The sequence below is a fragment of the Trichomycterus rosablanca genome, chromosome 4 (assembly GCF_030014385.1).
Source record: "Trichomycterus rosablanca isolate fTriRos1 chromosome 4, fTriRos1.hap1, whole genome shotgun sequence".
Classification (NCBI taxonomy): Eukaryota; Metazoa; Chordata; class Actinopteri; order Siluriformes; family Trichomycteridae; genus Trichomycterus; species Trichomycterus rosablanca.
The window spans coordinates 49,096,419-49,123,499 of NC_085991.1; the positions used below are offsets into that span (position 1 = coordinate 49,096,419).

At 41.7% G+C, this 27,081-nt stretch overlaps 1 protein-coding gene across 7 annotated transcripts in view; it reads left to right on the forward strand.

Moving 5' to 3' along the window:
• LOC134312466 (adhesion G protein-coupled receptor L2-like) overlaps positions 1–27,081 on the forward strand; it is a 270,296-nt gene that overhangs the window by 142,118 nt on the left and 101,097 nt on the right. For all 7 annotated transcript variants that reach the window (XM_062994433.1, XM_062994436.1, XM_062994438.1 and 4 more), the window contains 2 exons: positions 3,237–3,346; positions 13,854–14,654. In XM_062994433.1, the coding sequence (XP_062850503.1) occupies positions 3,237–3,346; positions 13,854–14,654 (911 nt within the window). The remainder of the gene's footprint in view (positions 1–3,236; positions 3,347–13,853; positions 14,655–27,081) is intronic.

Sequence of the window (27,081 nt, forward strand, 5' to 3'; positions counted from 1 at the left end):
TCTGATTCATCTCTTTATGATGCACCGTACATTTTGAATAGGAGACAGATCTGGACTGCAGGCAGGCCAGTCAAGCATGCACACTCTGTGTGTGTTCGAAAACCTAGTGAATCTAGTGACTGGTGGATCATTCTCAGCACTGCAGTGACACTGACATGGTGGTGGTGTGTTAGTGTGTGTTGTGCTGGTACGAGTGGATCACACACAGCAGCGCTGCTGGAGTTTTTAAACACCTCACTGTCACTGCTGGACTAAAAATCTTCCACCAACCAAAAATATCCAGCCAACAGCGCCCCGTGGGCAGCGTCCTGTGACCACTGATGAAGGTCTAGAAGATGATCGACTCAAACAGCAGCAATAGATGAGCGATCGTCTCTGACTTTACATCTACAAGGTGGACCGACTAGGTAGGAGTGTCTAATAGAGTGGACAGTGAGTGGACACGGTATTTAAAAACTCATACCATGTCTGATCCACTCATACCAGCACAACACACACTAACACACCACCACCATGTCAGTGTCACTGCAGTGCTGAGAATGATCCACCACCTAAATAATAGCTGCTCTGTGGTGGTCCTGTGGGGGTCCTGACCATTGAAGAACAGCATGAAAGCGGGCTAACAAAGCATGCAGAGAAACAGATGGAGTACAGTCAGTAATTGTAGAACTACAAAGTGCTTCTATATGGTAAGTGGAGCTGATAAAATGGACAGTGAGTGTAGAAACAAGGAGGGGGTTTTAATGTTATAGTGCACAGTGTCTATCACTTCCCTCACTCCTGTACACGAGTCTCGTTCCTCTAAAAATGCATTATTTTTAAACCTTTTTAAATATTTAGGACGCTTTATTGCCTGCAGGTTGATTTTGTCATATTTTCGGGAGATGATCTGCCCTCTTTGCTCACACTGTCTCATTAATCTCTGTACACACACGGCGCTTGATTGAAGTTTGGCCAATTTCCTGGTTTATTTACTCAGAAATGTGTTGGTTCCCGCAGCGATCCGCCAGCGCACCCACACAGAGGAACGAGCCCCGGCGTAGACCCTCCCACACCCCGGGTCCATTCGTTTTTAATTCGGAAAGACGTCAGGATTCAGAGTCAAGGTCAGCGCGGAGCGTAAACGTACAAATGCGCAGATGATTCCTGTTTAAAATGCTTAAGGTGATTTATTCCGCCGAGGGCGTCGTCGATGAATGCTCGATGAGTCCGGGTCTCCGAGCTGAGCTGAATTTTGAGTTAGCTTACGAGCTCGTGTTCAGCCTCAGTGTCAATCAGCGTTGCGTCGGTTCAGCTATTAGCGGCTCCCTGCGGAGACGACGTCTTATTCACGGTGACACCATCCTATCCGTTTATATCCCACAGCTCTTTCTGAAAGAGGGTTAAAGATGCTGAAAACATAAATAAATAAATAAAATAGCAGAATTTGTCCTGTTTAAAATTCTGAGGTTTATTCAGATGCTCCCCGGGTGCTGTTTCAAATCCAGGCCTCTCAGGAGTGTTAAGAGAGTCAGGAGACACTGACAGCCTGAATATTTCACTGTCACTCTTAAATATGGCTTTTATTATTATTATTATTATTATTATTATTAATAATTTATTATGTATTATTATTATCATTATTAATATTATTATCATTATTATTATTATTATTATTATTAATTTATTATGTATTATTATTATTATTATTATTATTATATTATTAATCTTTAATATTAGTATTATTAATCTTTAATATCATTATTATCATCTTTATTATTATTATTATTATTATTATTTTTATTAATATTATTATCTTTATTATTATTATTATTATTATTATTATTATTATCTTTATTATTATTGTTTTTTATCATCATCTTTATTATTATTATTATTATTATCTTTATTATTATTATTATTTTCTTTATTAATATTATTATCTTTATTATTATTATTATTATCTTTATTATTATTATTTTTTATCATCATCTTTATTATTATTATTATCTTTATTATTATTGTTTTTTATCATAATCTTTATTATTATTATCTTTATTATTATTATTATTATTATCTTTATTATTATTGTTTTTATTATTATTATTATCTTTATTAATATTATTATCTTTATTATTATTAATATTATTATATTATCTTTATTATTATTATTATTATTATTATTATTATTTTTACACTGTATATATTATTATATACACTCTCTTTTTTAAGTTCATTTATTCATTCATTGTCTGTTTTACCACCACTTTATCCTGGTCAGGGTCATGGTGGGTCTGATTGACCAGGCGAAAGGCAGGAAACACCTTGGACAGGTCGCCAGTCCATCACAGCGCAGACAAACACACACACACGCACACACACACACACACACACACACACACACACACCTGAGGCAAATATTTACTAGCTACAGTACAACCTGACTGCATGTATTTGGAATTGTGGGAGAAAACCCACACAGACGTGGAGGACCGCTCAACCTGGGAATCAAACCCAGGACCTTCTTGCTGTGAGGTAACAGTGCTACCCACCAAACCATTGAGTTCAAGTTCAAAAAGTTCAAGTTGTTGGTGTGAATGTTAAAGGTTTATCATTGTCAAAGCAGTGACAAAAAATGATAAATATTATATCAAATTAAACAGTACAGATGAAAGATACAGTAAATAAAGATAAATAAAGAAATAAAAGACGAGGAAGGTGATATTGAGTCGTATTCGGAACCCCTCTGAGCTCTTACAGTGAGAACACAGTCTGGACTCTCTCTTGATGGTCAGACTGTGATCACCGAGTCTGGATTGGTCGGTGTTTTTCTCAGTCTTTAGTCTTTGATGTTAGACAGGTAATGAGGAGGTGTGTAGTCTCGGTTTAAGGTCAAATAGCACTGAAGTTTTGCTTTGTTCTTCTGTAGTTTCAGTCCAGTGTGTGATTCTGTGTGTGTGTGTGTAATAAATATTACAGAACAGACATAACATAGGCAGAGGTCAGGGTTCTGTGCAGGCCACTGGAGTTTCACAACTTTATAGAGCTAGCTTTGTGCACAGGATCATGCTGGACAGGAAAGGGCCTTCCCTAAACTGTTGCTGCATAGCTGGAAGCACATAATTTTTTTTATATAATTGATTTATTACACCTGTGAGCAACTGTTGTAGCTGAAACACATGAATTCAGTCATTAGAAGTGGCGTCCCGATACTAATCCAGTATTAACTCTTGCTCTTAATTGTGCTCGTGTTTCAGGTGTAACAACCGGACCCAATGTGTGGTCATCACTGGTTCAGACGTCTTTCCTGATCCATGCCCCGGGACCTACAAGTATCTGGAGGTCCAGTACGAATGTGTCCCCTACAGTAAGTACTCCGTCCTGCCTTCCCTTGTTTATCTTCCCTAATGTAACGTTTCCTCACTAGCTGAAGAGGATGCTGGGATTGTTCGGGGTTCGGTTATGAACCGAGCACCACATGTCTCCAAACTCTGCACATGCTCCTTCAGAACATGAGAAAAACAGCTAAGTCTTGAGAATCCGAGAGTAAAAACACCATTTACTAAAACGGATTTAGTAATAGTAGTAAAAGCAGCAGTCGTAGTAGTTGTATTAGAAAAGAATAGAATAGAATCTTTATTGTCACTATACACAAGTACAATGATATTTCGAAAACTAGTGTAACTGATAAGAGCTACTGCTTCACTGATAAAGGTAAAAAAGAAAAGTAAAAGACTAGAATAAAGAGAAGATAGAGAGAGCCGAGCCGCTGCGTCCGTGCGCGCCGCCATCCTTAGTACTAGTAGTAGTAGTAGTAGTATGAGTAGTATTTGTATTGGAAGCAGTAGCAGTACTGGTAGCAATAGTAACAGTAGTAGCAGTTCCAGCAGTAGTAATAACAGTACTGGTAGTAGCAGTAATAACTAGTAGTAACAGTAGTAGTAATAGTAGTAGCAGTACCAGTATAACCAGTTGTAGTAACAGTAGTAGTAACAGCTTTAGTATAAACAGTAGAAGAAACAGTAGTAGTAGAAGTGACAGTACCAGTATTATCAGTAGTAGTAACAGTAACAGTAGTAACAGTAGTGACAGTAGTAATAGTAGTAGTAGATACATTATTAGAAAGACTAGTATGAGTATTGCTAGTAATAGCAATGTAAGTAGTAATAGTACCAGTAGTAGTAACAGTACTTGTAATATCAATAGTAGTTGTAGTACCCATAGTACCAGCAGTCCCAGGAGTAACAGTACCTGTAGAACCACTAGTAACAGTACCAACAGTACCAGTAGTACCAGTAGTAGTAGTAGTACCAACAGCACCAGTAGTGACAGTACCAGTAGTAACAGTGCCAGGAATAACAGTACCTGTAGTTCCTGTAGTACAATTACCTGTAATAACAGGACCTGTAATACCTGTAGTACCAGTAGTACCAGTAGTATACAAATAAACTTGCCTTGCCTTTGCCTAACAGTAGTAGTAGTACCAACAGTACCAGTAGTACCAGTAGTAGTAGTAGTACCAACAGCACCAGTAGTGACAGTACCAGTAGTTCCTGTAGTACAATTACCTGTAATAACAGTGCCTGTAATACCTGTAGTACCAGTAGTACCAGTAGTATACAAATAAACTTGCCTTGCCTTTGCCTAACAGTAGTAGTAGTACCAACAGTACCAGTAGTAGTAGTAGTACCAACAGCACCAGTAGTGACAGTACCAGTAGTAACAGTGCCAGGAATAACAGTACCTGTAGTTCCTGTAGTACAATTACCTTTAATAACAGTGCCTGTAATACCTGTAGTACCAGTAGTATACAAATAAACTTGCCTTGCCTTTGCCTAACAGTAGTAGTAGTACCAACAGTACCAGTAGTAGTAGTAGTACCAACAGCACCAGTAGTGACAGTACCAGTAGTAACAGTGCCAGGAATAACAGTACCTGTAGTTCCTGTAGTACAATTACCTGTAATAACAGTGCCTGTAATACCTGTAGTACCAGTAGTACCAGTAGTATACAAATAAACTTGCCTTGCCTTTGCCTAACAGTAGTAGTAGTAGTAGTACCAACAGCACCAGTAGTAACTAAACCAGAAGTAATAACAGTACCAGTAGTAACAGTACAAGTAGTAACAGTACCAGAAGTAACAGTACCAGTAGTAGTAACAGTACCTGTAGTAACAGTTCCAGTGGTAACATTAGTAGTACCAGTAGTACTAGTTTAAACTCTATAGTGCTGAAGTCTCTATTAAGAAGATGAATGGACTTCACATCCACAGTCAGAACCACACTGTTCAGCTCCATCACATCTTAAACACTGGTGTGGTTACTGTGGTATTTTACTCTAAATGAGATCTGAGACGGATTCTCACGTGTGTTCTGAAGAACCATGTTGTTACGTTCATGTCATGTCTGTATTAATAATGAACTGTTTTATTTTCTTAATGTAAAAACTGATCAAACTGCAGGTTTCCTCACAATGAGGCTACATATCCAAAAGTATGTGGACACCCCTCCTGATTATTGAACTTATATAATTTGTGGCAACAGTTGAAGGCTCTTCTGTTCCAGTATGACCAACTTCACTGTATTTTGTGAATATAAACACATTTAGAATACGAGGTGTGTTTACCCCCGTATATTTCCTATTAATGAGACTTTTTAATGATTTGGGAAGTAAGGACACTAATTGTTGCTGCTTTGCGAGTGAAATTTTTCTATATTCTTTCAATTTTTTATTGTTGTAGATTTTTTATTACTGATTGTTTGTTTATTTATTATTAATTTACTTGTAAATTATTAATCATTTACTTGGATTAATTTCTCATTTCTTATGTGTAAGACCAGTCTCTTTCTGACAACAAATAATAAAAAGAAAAACCTTATTATTTACTATTTATTTAAATATTTATTCATTTAGATGAAATATGTAATAAGTAGATTTTTGAAATAACGTTTTATAGATCTCTTTTTATTTATTTATTTATTTATTTATTTATTTATTTATTTATTTATTTATTTATTTACATAGCACTGAAATGTTTAAACACTAACCAGAAAAAAAAATATTTAGATTAAATATATAATTAGTAGATTGTTTGGAAGTGACATTATATGAATCTCTTTTTTAATTTAATTTGTATTTATTTTATTTATTAATTTATTACACAGCACTGAAATCTTTAGAGACTCACCAGATTAAATATTTATTTATGTAGATTAAATATGTAATTAGTAGATTGTTTGGAAGTGACAATATATAGATCTCTTTTTATTTATTTATTTATTTATTTATTTATTTATTTATTTATTTATTTATTTATTTATTTATTTATTTACTTATTTATTTATTTCACAGCACTGAAATGTTTGGAAATTTATACATAAATTTATATATATAAAAGAGCTATATAATGTCCTATATATATAAATATATATATATATATATATATATATATATATTTATATATATAATATATACATATATCTTTATATATAAATATATCTTTTTCATTTACATAGCACTCAGTCGAGGTATTACTGTTTAAAGCATCATCTTTAGTAACAGTATGCGGTTTAAAATACAGCCCTTCAGCTCACTGGCTGAAACAGTGCCTCTCTCCTGCTCAGCGTGTAACCTGTATCGTCCCACAAATGCTAACAAATGCTCTTTTGACCAAATGGGCACAAATTCCCATACACAGACATACTTTAAAGTCTTGTGAGAAGATTCTCAGAAGAGCGGCTGTTGTTCTAACTGAAAAGCTCACACACAGAGGTCAGTTTATTTTTATAGCATTTGTTTTTTAAATAGGACGTCCAACAAGCTCATGATCAGGTGTCCAGATACTTTTGGACATGTAGTGTATGCTTTTTCGAGCTCACATCTTTGTAATGGATGTTTCTCTTTCCATTAGTGTCTGTTACTGGGTTAGATTTTCGATTTCGAGCTCTTCCAAGTTCGCAGTGAAGCTCGTCTGATCCGAACTCTCAAAGCCGAGTCTACCGAGCCTCCTCCGTTAATCTCTCCTCCAGACTCTTTATTTATTTATTTATTTATTTTCCGTTTACGTTCGGATCCTTAAATCCTGCAGTTTCTCAGAGCGGCTCTGAGACGGAGCACACGCTCTGCTGCGTTCCATCGGTGAATGGAGCTTTTTTCTTCTCGTTTTGAAGAAAAAAAGCTTTTATTTACAGCAGCGATCATCATCTAGATCTCCGGCTCCATTGATTTTCACCAAGCAGGAACATTTTTCCCTTCAGAAACGTCCACGGTAAAAGAGAGATATAGAAGCCGTCAAGGTTTTCTCACCGCCGCTAATGAGTGCTTTTTTTTGGTGTGCGCTGCCTTGAGTGCTTAAAAAAAACATACCAGTGCTGGATTCCATTCCACAGGGTCCCTGCACAGCGCCTTTGTATTTCCTACACGCTAATCATGTGATAGCGGCGATAAGGGAACGTCAGCTGGTTAAATCCCTTCATCGTGTGAAACGCCCTTCAACTCCATCACACCGACAGCGATCTTTAAGCGTCTCTCTGCTTTCTAAGCTAACTAGCGTGTGATTTTATGGATTGCAGCGTTTCTGGACGTTCGTTGGTTACTTTAGCATCGTTGGTGGATTAATGAAACATTAGTCTGACATCAGATAACACGCCGGCTCTCTTAACCCGTGAGAAACGCAATGACTGATGGGTAAATCTTACTGTCAACTGCTTGTATGGTGATAAAGGGTTACTCACGACACCCTACACAGTCTGAAGTTCCTTCCTAATCGAACAATCAATCGAAATTCCCCTTATGGTCCACTTTACTGCTACAGTTGACACTGATAAAAATGGGACTGTTTTGTAGACAGACAGATAAATAGACAGACAGACAGACAGACATAGATGAATAGATAGACATACAGATAGATAGACAGACAGACATAGATAGACAGACAGACAGACATAGATAGACAGACAGACATACAGACAGATACACATAGATAGATAGATAGATAGATAGATAGATAGATAGATAGATAGATAGATAGATAGATAGATAGATAGATGGATAAATAGACAGACAGATTGATAGACAGACAGACAAACAGATAGATAGATAGACATAGATTAATAGACAGACAGACAGATAGACATAGATAAATAGACAGATAGATAGATAGACAGACAGACAGACAGACGGATGGATGAATGGACAGACAGACAGACAGACAGATAGATAGATAATTGGATAGACGGACGGACGGGACAGACAGATAGCTAGACAGACAGACAGATTCTGTACAAGTAACGTAAGACTGTTATAATGACTAACGTCGACTGTCATGGCCTCTAATGACAGGTTATGACATCTGACGTGACAGAATGATGATGTGCTCATGTCACTGTTAGAGAACATCACTGTGGTACAAGTGGAACGTGGCACCGCGGGGAGAATAATCCATATCAGGGAGGATCACACCACCATGTCATTGATTATTGTGGCTGAAACATGTGAACTCAAGCGTCAGGAGGGGTGTTCTTATACTTTTGGTAAACTTTCACTGTTCTAACAGATGAATGAGAGATGATTTTATTATTATTATTATTATTATTATTATTATTATTAATAATAATAATAATATTTTACATGGTCTGTGTCCTTCAAATACTTCTAACAACCTTCAACAATGTTCATAGTCGTGCTCATCTTCTAGTTCTGATTCCTTTCCGTCTCCGTCTGCATCTTTTCCTTCAGCTAATGATGAAGCTTTCTTCTTTCTTAATAGGATGTGAAGTGATGTAGCGACATCAGTAGTTTTATATAACAGCGGCTCAGAGCTGCCTGAGTGTTAATTGCTGGATGAGAAATCTAACACCCCATTACAGAAGTATTATTGTTCATTATTACAAGTGTTAAAGAAATTCACAAAAGACTAAACGAATAATCTGTCTGAAAACCTGGTGATCTCTCTACACATCCTCCTGAGAAGAGGGCGTGTCTAAATCCTTAGATACATTAAAATGCTCCTACTTAGGTTCCCTAATTCTGAGTGATGATCTGACTGAATAATGAGGGAGCGTCCAACGCTTCCTCAGCGCTGAAGGCAATCCCAGCATTCAGTGCGGCACAACTTTTCTCACAAAAAACTACAAATATGAAGGATGAACGAAATGCAGAGCAACTAACGGAGTTCCTTTCAAATGTAAAAAACTTCTCATTGATGCTTAATTTGTATAAAGGTGCACAAGTTTGTAAATTCAGGCTCGTCAGGGACAGTTTAACTGTTTTCGGTTCACGGAGGGAGACGTTAGCTGGCGTGCTAGCAGGTTGTGCCCTCTCAGCCCGTTGGTTTGAATGGCCTGAGGCTAACTGTGTTAGCTTTGAAAAGCTTTTGAAAGCTTAGTAGATTTTTTTGGAAGTGACATTTTATAGATGTCTTTATTTTTATTTTTATTTATTTATTTATTTATTTATTTATTTATTTATTTACATAGAACTGAAATGTTTAGAGACTCACCAGATTAAATATTTATTTATTTAGATTAAATATGTAAATAGTAGATTGTTTGGAAGTGACAGTATATACATTAGACATGTAGATCCCTTTTTTATTTTTATTTATTTATTTATTTATTTATTTATTTATTTATTTATTATTTTTATATTATTTACATAGCACTGAAATGTTTAGAGACTCACCAGAATAAATATTTATTTATTTATTTACATAGCACTAAAATGTTTAGAGACTCTCCAGATTAAATGTGTATTTATTTAGATAAAATATTAAATTAGTAGATTTTTTGTAGTGACAGTATATAGATCCCTTTTTTATTTTTATTTGTTTTTATTTTATTTTTAGCTCACTGGCTTAAACAGCGCCTCTCTCCTGCTCCCGCATCGTCCCACAAAAGTGTGTCCTGACCTCAGTAAACAGGTCTGAAATGAACTGGGACATTAATTGTTGCACCCAACCATACAAACGCTTTTTTTGACCAAATAGGCACAAATTCCCATACACATATACATACATGCGGGTTGTGCCGCCGCAGCACATTGGTTTGAATGTCCTGAGGCTAACTGTGTTAGTTTAGTATGCTGAAACTGTGGTGATGTAATCTGCATAATCACTGTCTAAGTGGTGTGTCTAAATAATCTGCCTTATGAGCTCCATGTCTTATTAGAATCCTCTCTACTGAGGCAGCTGACTAGGTTTTTAATTTAAGAATGTAGACATTTAGACACTCTTCTCAGGAGTGTAGGATGACGTACAATGTTTCTATGTAGAGAGAGAGCGCTAGGCTTTCAGACAGACCCTCAGTTGATTGAGTAAAAGCTAGTGCTAAAAGCTAAATACTTAATATAGTTGTTTTGTCTTGCTGTGTTATATTTGATGTATTATTGTTGTTAATTTCATAACATTTTGTCCTGAAATGCCTTATTTTGCACAGATATAAACATGACTGTGTGTGTAGATGTTTATTTTCCTATTCTGTAGGTGTAGATCTTCCCTATGCTAACATTTCCTGTGCTAATCTTTCTCTTTCCTCACACTCTTTCCACTTTTCTCTCACTGCTCAATAGAAGTGGAGCAAAAAGGTAAATGGCCACTCTGGTTCTCGGTCCTCAGCTCCTTGTCGTGTGTTTGTATGTTGTCCACCCCCTCATCTGCCCCGTTTCCTTCCCTGTACCCCTCCTTTATCTCCACATGATAACCAGACTTGCAGATCACTGCGATCTCTGGTTGGATGACGTGCTAGCACGGCGAAAGTCTGGACACTTTTGGAACGTCCCGTACAGATTTGCTTTGGCTTTTTCACGTTTCAGTCGCATGGTTGGTGATGGGCGAGAGAGGCCTTCGATTGTTCCTCGTTTGCATGTGATCATTGAAGAATGCTTTGTTTTGACAGTAGGGCCCGGCCGATATGAAAACGATCCGGCCATCGAGGTGCTGAAATATCAGAAGCTTCAGGTTCAAATATTTATAGATTAAAATCTATAAGACTAATGCCGTGCATCACTAAGCTTCAGTCTGAATGATCAATTTATCGTGTCCACCGCATGTAAAAGCGACCCGTGTCTAATTTATTTCTCCACTGATTCAGATTTGTCTTTTCTTTACAGTCCCGGCTACGTAAACAGCAGAAATCCCAGAATCTGATGTTTTTAATCTGATCTGGGTCACTTGAATGAATCAGGGGTGGGTATGGTGGCAGAGACGAGAGAGAAGCTTTAATTGGACACTGGATTGAGTAAAAAAGGGGAATAGATATGAATAAATTAATTAATTAATTAATTAATAGGGTGATACAATTATGATTAAAGGTATTTGGACTATAATTAAATCAAGGTTACCAGCAGCACTACACTGTTTTTCCTCACTGTTTTAATTCATAACAGTCCTGGGATTTTAATGATTCCTGCAACTGTCCTTTATCTGTGACTAAAGGATTAGAACATATATATTTTATTTATTTATTTAAAAAAATATATTGTTTATGCATACATCTATGCTTGACTGTGGAGAGTCTTACCCATGCCCTAGCAGTCAAACTAGCCCTATTCATGTGGGCACAGAGAAGTAATGTGCTGTAGTAAAAAAGTAATGGCATCATTCTGTAAGGAGAAGTGAAAGAAGGGGAAGAAAAACAAAAAGGAAAGGAAAGAACAAGAGAAGTGAGGAATGGAGGAAGGAAGGAAGGAAGGAAGGAAGAACAGGGAAGGAAGGAAGGAAGGAAGGAAGGAAGGAAGGAAGGAAGGAAGGGATGAAGGAAGGAAGGAAGGAAGGAAGGAAGAACAGGGAAGGAAGGAAGGAAGGAAGAACAGGGAAGGAAGGGATGAAGGAAGGAAGGAAGGAAGGAAGGAAGGAAGAACAGGGAAGGAAGGAAGGAAGGAAGGAAGGAAGAACAGGGAAGGAAGGGATGAAGGAAGGAAGGAAGGAAGGAAGAACAGGGAAGGAAGGGATGAAGGAAGGAAGGAAAGAAGAACAGGGAAGGAAGGAAGGAAGGAAGGAAGGACAGGGAAGGAAGGGATGAAGGAAGGAAGGAAGGAAGGAAGAACAGGGAAGGAAGGGATGAAGGAAGGAAGGAAAGAAGAACAGGGAAGGAAGGAAGGAAGGAAGGAAGGAAGGAAGGAAGGACAGGGAAGGAAGGGATGAAGGAAGGAAGGAAGGAAGGAAGGAAGGAAGGGATGAAGGAAGGAAGAACAGGGAAGGAAGCAAGGAAGGAAGGAAGGAAGAACAGGGAAGGAAGGAAGGAAGGAAGAACAGGGAAGGAAGGGATGAAGGAAGGAAGGAAGGAAGGAAGAACAGGGAAGGAAGGAAGGAAGGAAGGAAGAACAGGGAAGGAAGGAAGGAAGGAAGGAAGGAAGAACAGGGAAGGAAGGAAGGAAGGAAGGAAGGAAGGAAGGAAGGAAGGAAGGAAGGAAGAACAGGGAAGGAAGGGATGAAGGAAGGAAGGAAGAACAGGCAAGGAAGGAAGGAAGGAAGGAAGAACAGGGAAGGAAGGAAGGAAGGAAGAACAGGCAAGGAAGGAAGAACAGGGAAGGAAGGAAGGAAGGAAGGAAGAACAGGGAAGGAAGGAAGGAAGAACAGGGAAGGAAGGGATGAAGGAAGGAAGGAAGGAAGAACAGGGAAGGAAGGAAGGAAGGAAGAACAGGGAAGGAAGGAAGGAAGGAGGGAAGGAAGGACAGGGAAGGAAGGAAGGAAGGAAGGACAGGGAAGGAAGAACAGGGAAGGAAGGAAGGAAGGAAGGAAGGAAGGAAGGAAGGAAGGAAGAACAGGGAAGGAAGGAAGAACAGGGAAGGAAGGAAGGAAGGAAGGAAGGAAGGAAGGAAGGAAGGAAGGAAGGAAGGAAGGAAGGAAGGAAGGAAAGCAGGAAGGAAGGACAGGGAAGGAAGGACAGGGAAGGAAGGAAGGAAGGAAGAACAGAAGGAAGGAAGGAAGGAAGGAAGGAAGGAAGGAAGGAAGGAAGGAAGGAAGGAAGGAAGGAAGGAAAGAAGGAAGAACAAGATAAGGAAGGTCAGAACAGGAAAGGAAGGAAGGAAGAACAAGAGAAGGAAGGAAGGAATGAAGGAAGGAAGGAAAGAAGGAAGAACAAGATAAGGAAGGTCAGAACAGGAAAGGAAGGAGGGAAAAAAGAACATAACAAGAAAAGGAAGGAAGGAAGAACAGAACACGTGAAGGAAGGAAGAACAAAATGAGAAGGAAGGAAGGAAGAACAGAACAAGGGAACAAGAAAAGGAAGAAAAATAAAGATGGAAAAAGATAAATAAATAAAGAGTTGCTAATTTATTAAAATCCCAACACTGTCATGGCGTCTATTTTACAGTTTTTTTTTTCGACTGAACGAGATTTGATTTATGGGTCGGGCCCTATCTAACAGTCCAGCAGCTCGGGGACGGAGGTTTTTTATTTGGCGAGGCCTCGTTCACCCATCATCAGTTCATCCTCTACCTCTCTCCTGCTGTTCTGTCATCCGTTCTGTCCCAGCAGCTCTGGCATCCTTCACCATCCTGCTCCTGCCACGCCCCCGGTTCCTCGTGCCATCCGTCCTGTCCGTTCTTTCCTCAGACGTGACCCGTGTGTGTGTGTGTGTGTGTTTTCTTTAAAGGTACGGCTTTAAGTCCTGATTTAAATCTTAGCACAGATCTAAACGTCGCCTCCTCCGTCTCCTTTGGTTTGCAGGACTTCCTGTGCGGTTCGTTTGGTCGCTAACTCGCTCGTGTTAAGACGTCTCAGGGAACAAAATAAATTCACACACGTGCTGATCAGGTTTTTAAAATCTAGTAAAATCGAGACCATGTTTCTCACGCGTACACTGTCGTAGAGCAAATCCATGTGCGTTTGATTTGTATTAGCATTTCTGACGCTCCGTCTCCTGCTTTCCTTTCAGTTTTCATCTGCCCCGGGACTTTAAAGGCGGTGGGGGAGCCGGTGTTCACCTTCGAGGGCGAGCAGCAAGCGGGCGCCTGGTGCAAAGACCCTCTGCAAGCGGGAGACAAGATCTACTTCATGCCGTGGACTCCGTACCGCACGGACACGCTGATCGAGTACAACTCGCTGGAGGATTTCCGCAACGGCCGGCAGATGACGACGTACAAGCTCCCTCACCGCGTGGACGGGACGGGCTTCGTGGCCTACGACGGCGCCATCTTCTTCAACAAGGAGCGCACGCGGAACATCGTCAAGTTCGACCTGCGGACGCGCATTAAGAGCGGCGAGGCCATCGTGGCCAACGCCAACTACCACGACACGTCGCCGTATCGCTGGGGCGGCAAGACGGACATCGACCTGGCTGTGGACGAGCGCGGGCTTTGGGTGATCTACGCCACGGAGCAGAACAACGGGCGCATCGTGATCAGCCAGCTCAACCCCTACACGCTGCGCTTCGAGGCCACGTGGGACACGGCGTACGACAAGCGCTCGGCCTCCGACGCCTTCATGGTGTGCGGCGTGCTGCACGTGGTCCGCTCCAGCTACGAGGAGAACGAGAGCGAGGCCAGCAAGAGCCACATAGACTACGTGTACAACACCAAGCTGAGCCGCGGCGAGTACACCGACATCGCCTTCCCCAACAGCTACCAGTACATCGCCGCCGTGGATTACAACCCGCGGGATAACCAGCTCTACGTGTGGAATAACTTCTACATCCTGCGCTACCAGCTGGAGTTCGGACCGCCCGATCCTGACGAAGGTGAGAAATGAATTACTCGGTTTTTTTTAAGTGATTTGTGTGATTTATTGGTCAAAAAAAAAAAAAAAAAAGATTTATTCTTTATTTAATGTACATGTTTGTCGAGTCACTTTTGTAATCAATGTGAAAATGTCAACAATCAATACCAACACCGTACAGCTAAAGAAGGACAGGAAAACAGACAGGCAGACAGACAGACAGACAGACAGACATACAGACAGACAGACAGACAGACAGACAGACAGACAGACAGATAGATAGATAGATAGATAGATAGATAGATAGATAGACAGACAGACAGACAGACAGATAGATAGATGATTGATTAATAGACAGACAGACTGATAGATAGAAATACAGATAGACAGATAGATGATAGATCAACAGACAGACATAGATAGATAGATAGATAGATAGATAGACAGACAGACAGACAGACAGACAGACAGACAGACAGACAGACAGACAGAATATAGATAGATAGATAGATAGATAGATAGATAGACAGACAGACAGACAGACAGACAGACAGACAGACAGACAGATAGATAGATAGACAACAGACAGATAGACAGACAGACAGATAGATAGATAGACAGACAACAGACAGATAGATAGACAGACAGACAACAGACAGATAGACAGACAACAGACAGATAGACAGACAGACAACAGATAGACAGACAGACAGATAGACGATAGACAGACAGGCAGATAGACAGAGACACACTGATAGATAGATAGATAGATAGATAGATAGATAGATAGATAGATAGATAGATAGATAGATAGATAGATAGATAGATAGATAGATAGATAGATAGATAGACTTAAAATATCTATAAATATAACATGACATCTACTGAATAAATTCAGCCCTGATCCACATTAAGAGTCGCGTCCTTCTGCTTTGCCATTATGGCCGACAAAGGGGGCATGGAGGCGCCTCATTAGTGTTAATTTGCTTGAGGTGGAAGTTTTTCTGTGTATTATGATTTTTTTTCCTCTTAGACTTGCCAGCTCATTTGTTGGCAAACCTGACCACACAGCAAACGGGTCATCCTGGTCGTCCTGGAGCCATTGCTGGTTGGAAATGGGCGTGGTCACAATATTGGGAAGGGGGAAAGGCCCCCAAAGGTGTTCTGTGTTGTTGAAAGAACTGAATTTATTTGATTTGAGTGATCTGGGCGTGGCTTAAACACTGAGGATAAATAATCATCAGGAGTGTGGACGTCCTTTTGGACGTATAGATTGCATATAGTTTCTTGGCTAGGCAACCGAACGTTCCCTTGATTACCCGCAGCTTCAGTTCCGTATGCAAACACGACGCAGGAGCTCTTACAGCCGGCGGGAGCCAGATCCGCTCGCCCGGCGAACCGTGAAGGCCGATAATGACCGAGAGGAGCGGCGAGCTCGGCGTCTCGCTCATAAAGAGGCCCCGACCTCATCGGCTGTGTAATCTCGGGCCCTCGGCCCATCCATTATAAACGTGCCACTGTTGACCTTCCCGCTGCGCTCCGGCAGCCCATCAGGATGTAAAATATGCTGCTGCTGTCTGCCGCAAATGCACAATGAGCCTGCGCTTGACCTTCTCGCTCCTCGGCTCTTTAAAGATGCCCGTGGTACCCGTTGCCATGACCACCCTCATCGGAGAATATGATCCGCAGCAGATTTGGATAATTCCCGGCATCGTTTCAGCTTCGCTCCCGTGTCAGGCCGCAAATCAGCGCTGGATGAGGATGGACGGGGCGAGTAAACGCAGGAGAGCTCGTTTTTTTTCTCTTTATTTAAGAGGGCGTGATTTACAGACCTGGGCGGTACGGTGGCACAGCGAGTCCTGCAGGACTGGGTTATTCACTGTTTACTTCACTGTTTCATTTCATCCCGGAATTTTAATGATTTCCACAACTGTTCTTCATCTGTGACAAAAAAATCAGAACATTGGGTACACTGTCCACAGTCGAGCAAGCTTCATATAGTCATACACTTACCGGCTGCTGCATAACAATGATGCCTGTGTCTTTGAGTGAATGTTGCTTGACTGTGGAGAGATTTACCCATGCCCCAGCAGTCAAACTTGCCCTAATTATGTGGGCACAAATAAATAATGAGCTGTAGTAAATCATAATGGTTCAGTCAGGAAAAAGAAAAGAAAGAGAACGGAAAAAAGAGGTAAGGAAGGAAGGATAGAGAAGGAAGGAAGGAAGGATATAGAAGGAAGGAAGTATAGAGAAGGAAGGAAGGAAGGATAGAGAAGGAAGGAAGGATGTAGAAGAAAGGAAGAAAGGAAAGAGCAGAAGGAAGGAAGGAAAAAAGGAAGGAAGGAAGAAAAGAGAAGGAAGGAAGGAAGGAAAAAGGAAGGAAGACGCTGAAAGTAGCTCAGTGGTTAAGGTACTGGACTAGTAATCAGAAGGTTGCCGGTTCAAGCCCCACCACCACCAAGTTGCAACTGTTGGGTCCCTGAGCAAGGCCCTTAACCCTCAATTGCTCAAAATCATAATTGTAAGTCGCTTTGGATAAAAGCGTCTGCTAAATGATGAAAATGTAAATGTAAATGAAAGTGCAAGAGAGCTCCTTCCGTCCTTCCTTCCTTCCTTCCTCCTTCTTTCTTTTCTTCCTTCCTCCTCTATTCTTCCTTCTCTTCCCTCCTTCCTTCTCTTTCCTTCCTTCCTCCTTCCTTCTTCCCCTTCCTTCCTTCCTTCCTTCCTTCCTCCTTCTTTCTTTTCTTCCTTCCTCCTCTATTCTTCCTTCTCTTCCCTCCTTCCTTCTCTATCCTTCCTTTCCTTCCTTCTCTTTCCTTCCTTCCTCCTTCCTTCTTCCCATTCCTTCCTTCCTTCCTTCTCTATCCTTCCTTTCCTTCCTTCTCTATCCTTCCTTCCTCCTTCCTTTCTTCCTTCCTTCTCTATCCTTCCTTCCTTTTCTATCCTTCCTTCCTCCTTCCTTCCTTCCTTTTCTGTCCTTCCTTCCTCCTTCCTTCCTTCCTTCCTTCTCTATCCTTCCTCCTTCCTTCCTTCCTTCCTCCCTTCCTTCCTTTTCTGTCCTTCCTTCCTCCTTCCTTCCTTCCTTCCTTCCTTCTCTATCTTTCCTTACTCCTTCCTTCCTTCCTTACTTTTCTGTCCTTCCTTCCTCCTTCCTTCCTTCCTCCCTTCCTTCCTTTTCTGTCCTTCCTTCCTCCTTCCTTCCTTCCTTCCTTCCTTCCTTCCTTCTCTATCATTCCTTACTCCTTGTTCCTTCCTTTTCTATCCTTCCTTACTCCTTCCTTACTCCTTCCTTTCTTCCTTCCTTCTCTATCCTTCATTTCTCATTTCTTCCTTCTCTATCCTTCCTTCCTCCTTCCTTCCTTCCTTCCTTCTCTATCTTTCCTTACTCCTTCCTTCCTTCCTTCCTTCCTTCTCTATCTTTCCTTACTCCTTCCTTCCTTCCTTCCTTCCTTCTCTATCCTTCCTTACTCCTTCCTTTCTCCTTCCTTCTCTATCCTTCCTTTCTCCTTCCTTCTCTATCCTTCATTTCTCATTTCTTCCTTCTCTATCCTTCCTTCCTTCCTTCCTTCCTTCCTTCTCTATCCTTCCTTACTCCTTCCTTTCTCCTTCCTTCTCTATCCTTGATTTCTCATTTCTTCCTTCTCTATCCTTCCTTCCTCCTTCCTTCCTTCTCTATCTTTCCCTTCCTTCCTTCCTTCCTTCCTTCTCTATCCTTTCCTTCCTTCCCTCTCTATCCTTTCCTTCCTTCCTTCTCTATCCTTCCTTCCTCCTTCCTTCCTTCCTTCTCTATCTTTCCCTTCCTTCCTTCCTTCCTTCCTTCCTTCTCTATCCTTTCCTTCCTTCCTTCTCTATCTTTTCCTTCCTTCTCTATCCTTTCCTTCCTTCCTTCTCTATCCTTCCTTCCTTCCTTCTCTATCCTTCCTTACTCCTTCCTTTCTCCTTCCTTCTCTATCCTTCCTTCCTTCTCTATCTTTCCCTTCCTTCCTTCCTTTCTTCCTTCTCTATCTTTCCCTTCCTTCCTTCCTTTCTTCCTTCTCTATCTTTCCCTTCCTTCCTTCCTTCCTTCCTTCTCTATCCTTTCCTTCCTTCCTTCTCTATCTTTTCCTTCCTTCTCTATCATTTCCTTCCTTCCCTCTCTATTCTTTCCTTCCTTCCTTCTCTATCCTTCCTTCCTTCCTCCTTCCTTCCTTCCTTCTCTATCTTTCCCTTCCTTCCTTCCTTCCTTCCTTCCTTCTCTATCCTTTCCTTCCTTCCTTCTCTATCCTTCCTTCCTCCTTCCTTCTCTATCATTCCTCCCTTCTTCTTTCCTTCCTTCTCTATCCTTCATTTCTCATTTCTTCTTTCCTTCCTACCTTCCTCCTTCCTTTTTTCCTTCCTTCCTTACTCTTTCCTTCCTTACTTCTCTATCCTTCCCTTCCTTCCTTACTTCCTTCCTTCCTTCCTTCTCTATCCTTCCTTGCTCCTTCCTTCCTTCTCTATCCTTCCCTTCCTTCCTATCCTTCCTTCTCTATCCTTCCATTCCTTCCTTCCTTTCTATCCTTCCTTCTTTTCCTTCCTTTTCTATCCTTCCCTTCCTTCCTTCCTTCTCTATCCTTCCTTTCTCCTTCCTCCTTCCTTCTTCCCCCCCCCCCACAGCCCCCCCCCCCCACAGAAGGAAACTAGCACAGCCATGGTTAGAACCTAGTTCCGCAGGACTCCAGACCCGCGCTGCACCCGCTGTACCTAGAAGATATACTTTATTTGTCATATATACATATACAGATGTACAGTACAATGAAATTCTTTTTTTTTTTTTGTCCCAGCTCGTTTAGAAGCTGGGGTCAGAGCGCAGGGTGCCACTGTACAGCGCCCCTGGAGCAGACAGGGTTAAGGGCCTTGCTCAAGGACCCAACAGTGGCTTGAACCCCCAATCTTCCGGTTGATAGCCCGTAGGCCCAGGTCTGTAAATCACGGCCTCTTAAATAAAAATAATCATAATAAAAACACTCTCTTGCATCTTTTCAGCTAGAACAACAGCCACTATTCTGAGAAAGAGTATGTCTGTGGGAATTCGTGCCCATGTAGTCAAAATATAACAGCGTTTGTATGGCTGAGCACTGATGTCAGTCAAAAAAGCCTCAGTTGATGTTCCGGTTCATTCCAGAGCTGTTTGGAGTTTCTTTTAATTGAGCTCATGCTGAAACAAGTAGGGACCTTCCCTAAACTGTTGCTGCAAAGAATTAGAAGGGGTGTCCCAATACTTTTGTCCATATAGTGTATATTAAAAGCTGTTCTGGTGGCTCCTGATTGCAGAGTGTAATACTTTATGTTGTATTTTTGTATATTCAGCAGTAGTATGAGGTTTGGGATGCGGCACATTTCAGTCACAGCTGTGTTACGAGCTGTGTCGTTAATGTAAATAAGCTTTATAAGTTATAATTATATATTATATATATTTAATCGTTCTTTATTCCCACACGTATCTAATCTAGAATCGTTGCTGTTTGTTTTCATCGTGAGATCACGTCTGGCTCTACACGTCTAGTTTAGAGGAATGTTGATGCTCAACACTTTCCCATGGTTCTCCGTTAAATACCTCATTAACCCGCCGCTGGCCTGTTTTATTTCCTTACAGTCGCTTATTTATTGATTTTATCTGAGACTTCAGACTGGTCAGGGTCACAGTAGGTCAGGCGCTGCTTAAAAACATAAGTGAGTGAGTGAGTAAGTGTGTGAGTGTTGCCCTGTGAGAACGTACACTAAACAGGGTTTCAGTCCATTACAGGGCGACACACTCGTTACTCATGTACTGACACCTGAGGGTCAATCAGAGCTCTCGGTTTACTTTTTTTGGGAAATGGGGATGTCAAATCGAACAGCCAATCGAACGCGGGTCTCCAGGTCACATGCTCTTGTGTTTGATTTAGGTTGCCAGATGCCGTCCAGATTAGATCATTGTGAATAAACCGCTCTTATTTTAATCAGTCAGAGGTTTGCGTTTGAGGTCACGTCCCGGTTTTGATCCTCAATTATGGCCAACGTCTGTAAGGAGTTTTGCATGTTCTCCCAACATCTGCCTTGATTCTCTTTGTATTTGCTTTATAAAGTTTGTGTGTGCATTTATCAGATGCTTTTATCCAAAGATACTTACAATTACGCTTATATACAATATTCGATCAATTGAGGGTTGAGGATCTTGCTCAGGGGTGGTGGGGGGGCTAGAACTGGCAACCTTCCGATTACTAGTTCAGTACCTTTATCGCTGTGCTACCACTGGCTGCTGTTAAAGTTTGTTTACCAAGTTCTGAGTAAACAAACCAGGTCCCCTTGCGCTCTGAAGGGGGCCCGACCTAGAGTTTGAACCCCCCTGTTCTGCACCTCTGAGGTCTAGTCTGGGATCGACCCCCGACAAGCTGCAATTAAGTAAATCTCGACGCCGGAATTTAAATAAAGCCGTCATGCGCTCATGCACACAACCCGCCGTCACCATGCCGTCGCTCCGCCGCCCGCGTGTATGTAAATGTGATTAGGAACAGAATTATCATAACAGTCCTCCGCGGGTGATCACAGCGCCGTGACAAAGAACCGCCGAGACTGCTGTGCGCTCCAAACGACTGGTATAAAATATTCTCCTTGTTCCTGTTTATTTTCCTTCTTTGTTTTGGGCTTTATAAGATGTCCTGTTATGGTGGGGACCCGTCTGTCCGGGCTGCCCGACTGGGCTGTGTGGACCTAACATGTCCAGGTTAAAGAAACCAGATACTACAGGACTGCTTCACATGTCTCGGTGGGTCAGAGCTGTTTTAACAGCATGTTAAGTTGCCACTGTTGGGCCCTTGAGCAAGGCCCTTAACCCTCAATTGTTTGTAAGTGGTCAGTGTCTCAGTGGGTCAGAGCTGTTTCGACAGCATATTGAGTAGGTGGTCATAATGTTTTGGCTTATTGGTGTGTGTGTGTGTGTGTGTGTGTGTGTGTATTGCGCGCACACACACACACACACACACACAAATGTGCAGTAAATAAAAGGCAGAGTGTGTGCTGGTCTGCCTTGGTGGTCAGTGTCTCGGTGGGTCAGAGCTGTTTTGACAGTATGTTAAGTAGGTGGTCTTAATGTTTTGGCTCATTAGTGTGTGTATGTATTGTACAGAGCCGGGATTCGAACCCACAACCTTTTGGTTGGTAACTCACAGCTCTACCCTCTGTCTCAGTGACTCACGACAATCAGTCAGAGGTTTACGTTTGAGACGGCGTCTGGGGTTCGATCTTCGTTTACGATCAGTACCTGTTCTGAGTTTTGCATGTTCTCCTCACATCTGCTGGGATTCTCTTGGTATCCTTGTGAGGGTGGCGCCGGACCCCCTGCCGCTCTGATCAGGATGATCAATGAAATTAAAAGTTCGTTTACAAAGTTTTAGGTAAACAAACCAAGTCCCCCTGTGCTGCGGAGGGGGCCCGATGCAGGGGCCTTGCTCAAGGGCCCAAGAGAGGCTACTCATGACTGGGCCCTTTGCATCCATAAAGACACGACTCGACAAATCGATTGAGAATTCCTGACCTGGCGGATGCTCTGTTTACTGACTGGTCACAAGTTCCCACAGGCGCACTCTAAACTCCACATAGGTGAACACTGGTTTTTGGTTTCGGTCCTCTCGGCACAGAATGAAGAGGAAATGTATCGGCGCTGAGAGAGAATTGAAGTCGTTTAGAGAGTAGATCACGTCGATCGGTGCTCGTTAGGATTTTCGGAGCTCGGTGATTAAGTCCCGCTCAGCACCGAGAGCACAGATCCAATTAGGCGCGATACAGCACCTAAAGAAGGCTCATAAATCCGCCGGTGTTTATGAACAGACGGCGGACGGGCTGCGCTAATGCGCTCTGTAGTACTGCTGAACAGGTCCTTCTTATAAATGGAGGCTGGCTTTAATGAAATTAGCGCTGCTGCTAAGCTCCTACACGCCCGGACTCAACCGTTAGCAGATCCGAAGGGGAAAGTAAATTTTGGGAGAGTGTCGGGCCTCTTGAGCTATCGACCGGCCGCCCACACTGATATGATTGGCTGTGTTGGGGGAGGGGTGACCGAACGGGTTCCTCGCTGGAGGGAGCGTGTGTCAGGCGAATCATGCTCCTCAGAGTCTGGTGTGGAGGAACCTCAAGTGGCCTCGATCACCTCGACCACATCTGGGATGAATTGGAATGTCGATTGTGAGCCAGGCCTTCTCCTTCAACATCAGTACCTGACCTGATGAATCTTGCCAGGATCTCATGGAATGTTAATCTTGAGGTCGCATCTCAGCTGTGCTATCGACCGACCGCACTCACTCTGGCACACTGATATGATTGGCTGTGTCGTGCCTTGCTTGGCAGAGCCAGGATTTAAACCCACAACATTCCAGTTGGTAACTTACAGCTCTATGTAAGGGCATTCTGGTGGTGTGCCAGGCAGCGCCAATCAGCTGTTCTAAACTGGGAGAAAATGCATGAATAAATTAATAAAATTATAAATAAATAAATACATAAATAAATACATGTCAATAAATACATGTCAATAAATACATATAAATAAGTAAATAAATAAATGTCAATAAATAAATAAATGTCAATGAATAAATAAATAAATGTAATTAAATACATAAATGTAAATAAATAAATATAAATAAATAAATGTAAATAAATAAATTAATGTAAATAAATTAATTTAAATAAATAAATGTAAATAATAAATAAATGTCAATAAATAAATGTCAATAAATAAATATAAATAAATAAATGTCAATAAATAAATATAAATTAATAAATGTAAATAAATAAATACATGTAAATAAATTAATAAATGTAAATAATAAATAAATGTAAATAAATTAATATAAATGAATAAATGTAAATAATAAATAAATATAGATTAATAAATGTAAATAAATAAATACATTCAAATAATAAATAAATGTAAATAAATAAATGTAAGTAAATAAATAAAAATAAATAAATAAATGTCAATAATAAATAAATATAAATAAATAAATGTAAATAATAAGTAAGTAAATACATAAATAACTGTAAATAATAAATAAATAAATAAATGTAAATAATAAATAAATAAATAAATAAATAAATAAAAGAAGTTTAGGATGCCATGGAAATTCTTTTCAGCGTAGCGCTGGTCCTGCGAGACTGTGCCATTCTTAGTTGCCCTTTGATATGCCTGATGTTCCCTGAGGGTGAAGGCTGACATAGATAAGATAATTTATTCCAAAACAAGCACACACACACACACAAGTACCTTGTTTCCATGTTTAAGAGGAATGAAGTGAAGCCTTTATGTCCCGGTGAGACGCTGAGAAGCTTCTCTCGAGCTCACAGCGGGCGGTGCCACTCCACACAGGGTGCTTATTAGACTTGGCGTGGAACAGTTGGCGCAGTGCCACCGTACACGCGTCTTTTGACGTCCTCTTTACACGGCGCAGTGTTTTTGGAATTCAGCTCCAAGGATTCGGGTCGTATTCTGCTGGTCGCCGCTCGGCTGTGAACAGCTGAGGCTTGGCGTCTGTATATACAATAAATCGTCTTGTACTGCGGTCGAGCCCGGTAAACGTCATGATGTGTGACAGTGGATTAGTCTGAAATCTAACACTGTGTGATTTCTTTTTTTTAAATAGCCGAAAGTATGTGGACACCTTTTCAAGTATTTAGTTCAAGTATTTCAGCCACATCTATTGCTAACATGTGCAGGGCAATGAAGTTTCTTTAGATCGAGCTTTTCTTCATGTCTTTATAGAATAAAGGGCCTTCCCTAAACTTTTGCTGCAAAGTCAGAAGCACGTAATTTCCTTTATATTATTAGTTTATTACAATTAACAGTTAACACAAAGGGCGGGCGGCACGGTGGCTCGGTGGGTGGCACTGTCACCTCACAGCAAGAAGGTCCTGGGTTCGATCCCCAGGTGGGGCGGTCCGGGTCCTTTCTGTGTGGAGTTTGCATGTTCTCCCCATGTCTGCGTGGGTTTCCTCCTGGCTCTCCGGTTTCCTCCCACAGTCCAAAGACATGCAAGTGAGGTGAACTGGAGACACTAAATTGTCCATGACTGTGTTTGAAATAAACTTGTGAACTGATGAATCTGATGTTCCTGTCATGAATGTAACCAAAGTGTAAAACATGATGTTAAAATCCTAATAAGCAATAAAACAAAGAACCGGACTTCCTGATGCGACCCTCCCATTTCGATCTGGGATTGGGACCAGTACTGAGAGTGCAATGGTAAGTGCTAGGCTGATTCGGTGACTCACGTCACCCTTTATCACACATTCCTAAAAACAGACGGACAGGTCGGTGCTTATAAAGCCTGATTTACGAGAGCCGCCCGGGAGCTGGTTAACCACGACACCGACGCTCCGCCTCCGGTCAGACGTGAGCCGGGCTCCTCAGGAAGCACGTTTCCTTTATTCCGTTTGCATTGTCTTGTGATCACCGCCGCCTCATTTCCACTCCAGATGCCCTCTCCGTGTCGACGCCATGGCAACAGACCTCTCGACCCTCGCCTGCGAGGCCGGACCCTCTCAGCGCGGCGACCTTCGACCTCGCTAATGACTCTGAATACATGAATGACACAAACCAGCGGGCGCTTTGTTCCGCGCTCGGCCACGGTTCTGCTTCTCGTTCAGAAACACGACGAGACGACGAGCGCAGCCGCCGCTGCCTCCACACCACCCCACAAAATCAGCACCGACTTTATCTTTGAAATGCTCCTGGAAACGATCGGCTCTGGTGATTACGGACTGATGACGGCTCATGCCGGAGGAAAACTGTGCCCCCGCGGTCCAGACCGTCCTGTTTTAAACAGCACTAGCAGAGTGTTCATTTGGTGCCACCCAAATGTGTTTCATACGTGTTTCTATGTTTAAGAAAAGCTCTAAACATAAACATAAAGCATTTACACAAACAGGAACTTATGGTTAGCACGGTTGTAAAGGCACGGTTGTTAGGCACAGTTGTAAAGGCACGGTTGTAAAGGCACGGTTGTAAAGGCATGGTTGTAAGGCATGGTTTTAAAGGCACGGTTGTAAAGGCACGGTTGTAAAGGCATGGTTGTAAGGCATGGTTTTAAAGGCACGGTTGTAAAGGCACGGTTGTAAGGCATGGTTGTAAAGACACAGTTGTAAAGGCACGGTTGTAAAGGCACAGTTGGTGAGGCACAGTTGTAAAGGCACGGTTGTAAGGCATGGTTGTAAAGGCACGGTTGTAAAGGCACGGTTGTAAAGGCACGGTTGTAAAGGCACGGTTGTAAGGCATGGTTGTAAAGGCATGGTTGTAAAGGCACAGTTGTAAAGGCACAGTTGTAAAGGCACAGTTGTAAAGGCACGGTTGTAAAGGCACGGTTGTAAAGGCATGGTTGTAAAGGCACGGTTGTGAGGCATGGTTGTAAAGGCACAATAGTAAAGGCACAGTTGTGAGGCATGGTTGTAAAGGCATGGTTCTGAGGCACAATTGTTAAGGCATGGTTGTAAAGGCACAATTGTAAAGACACGGTTGTGAGGCTGGTTGCTAAAGCACGGTTGTGAGGCACAATTGTAAAGGCACAGTTGTAAAGACACAATTGTAAAGGCATGGTTGTAAAGGCACGGTTGTGAGGCATGGTTGTAAAGGCATAATTGTAAAGACACGGTTGTAAGGCATAGTTGTGAGGTATGCTTGTGAGGCACGGTTGTAAGGCATGATTGGGCAGCACAGTTGTGAGCCACAGTTGTTAGACACAGTTGGGCGGCACTATTGGGCTGCACGGTTGTGAGGCACGGTTGTAAGGCATGATTGGGCAGCACAGTTGTGAGGCACGGTTCTAAGGCACGGTTGTAAGGCATTCATTTACTGTCTGACTTATCACCACTTTATCCTGTTCAGGATCCCAGTGGGTAATTCACCGGGCCCTGGACGTGTCGCCAGTCCATCACAGGGCAAACACACACACACACACACACACACACACACTTGTTCAGCGTGTCCAGTTAACCTGACTGCACGTCTATGGACTTTAAGAGGAAACCCGCACAGACATGAGGAGAACATGCAAACTCCACACAGAACGGTGTTTTAGTACAATAAAATGTGTGGTTTATTTCTTCAGCTCCACAAAAACTCAAGAAAAACTCACAAAAATCCTAAACCCGACACAGACCTCACAGGTGGGTGTAGGTTTTGTACCTTTAACAGAACTTTGTGTTGAATGTGGCGTTAGGAACTGACAGAACCACAGTGAGAACCAGCATGGTATCTGCTCACAGATGATAAAAGCGTGTTTATTTATTTATTTATTGGTCGGTAGTTGCTCTGTTGGAGAATTATTGTGGAGTGAACAGCAGCAGATTGTACAGATGACTGAATCCGGCTGAATCCGACTGAAGGTTTTTCTGTTCTTATTTAATTGCTTTAAATCCCTCCATGATTCCTCCTTCTGGATCTCTCTACCTCTCTATAAATA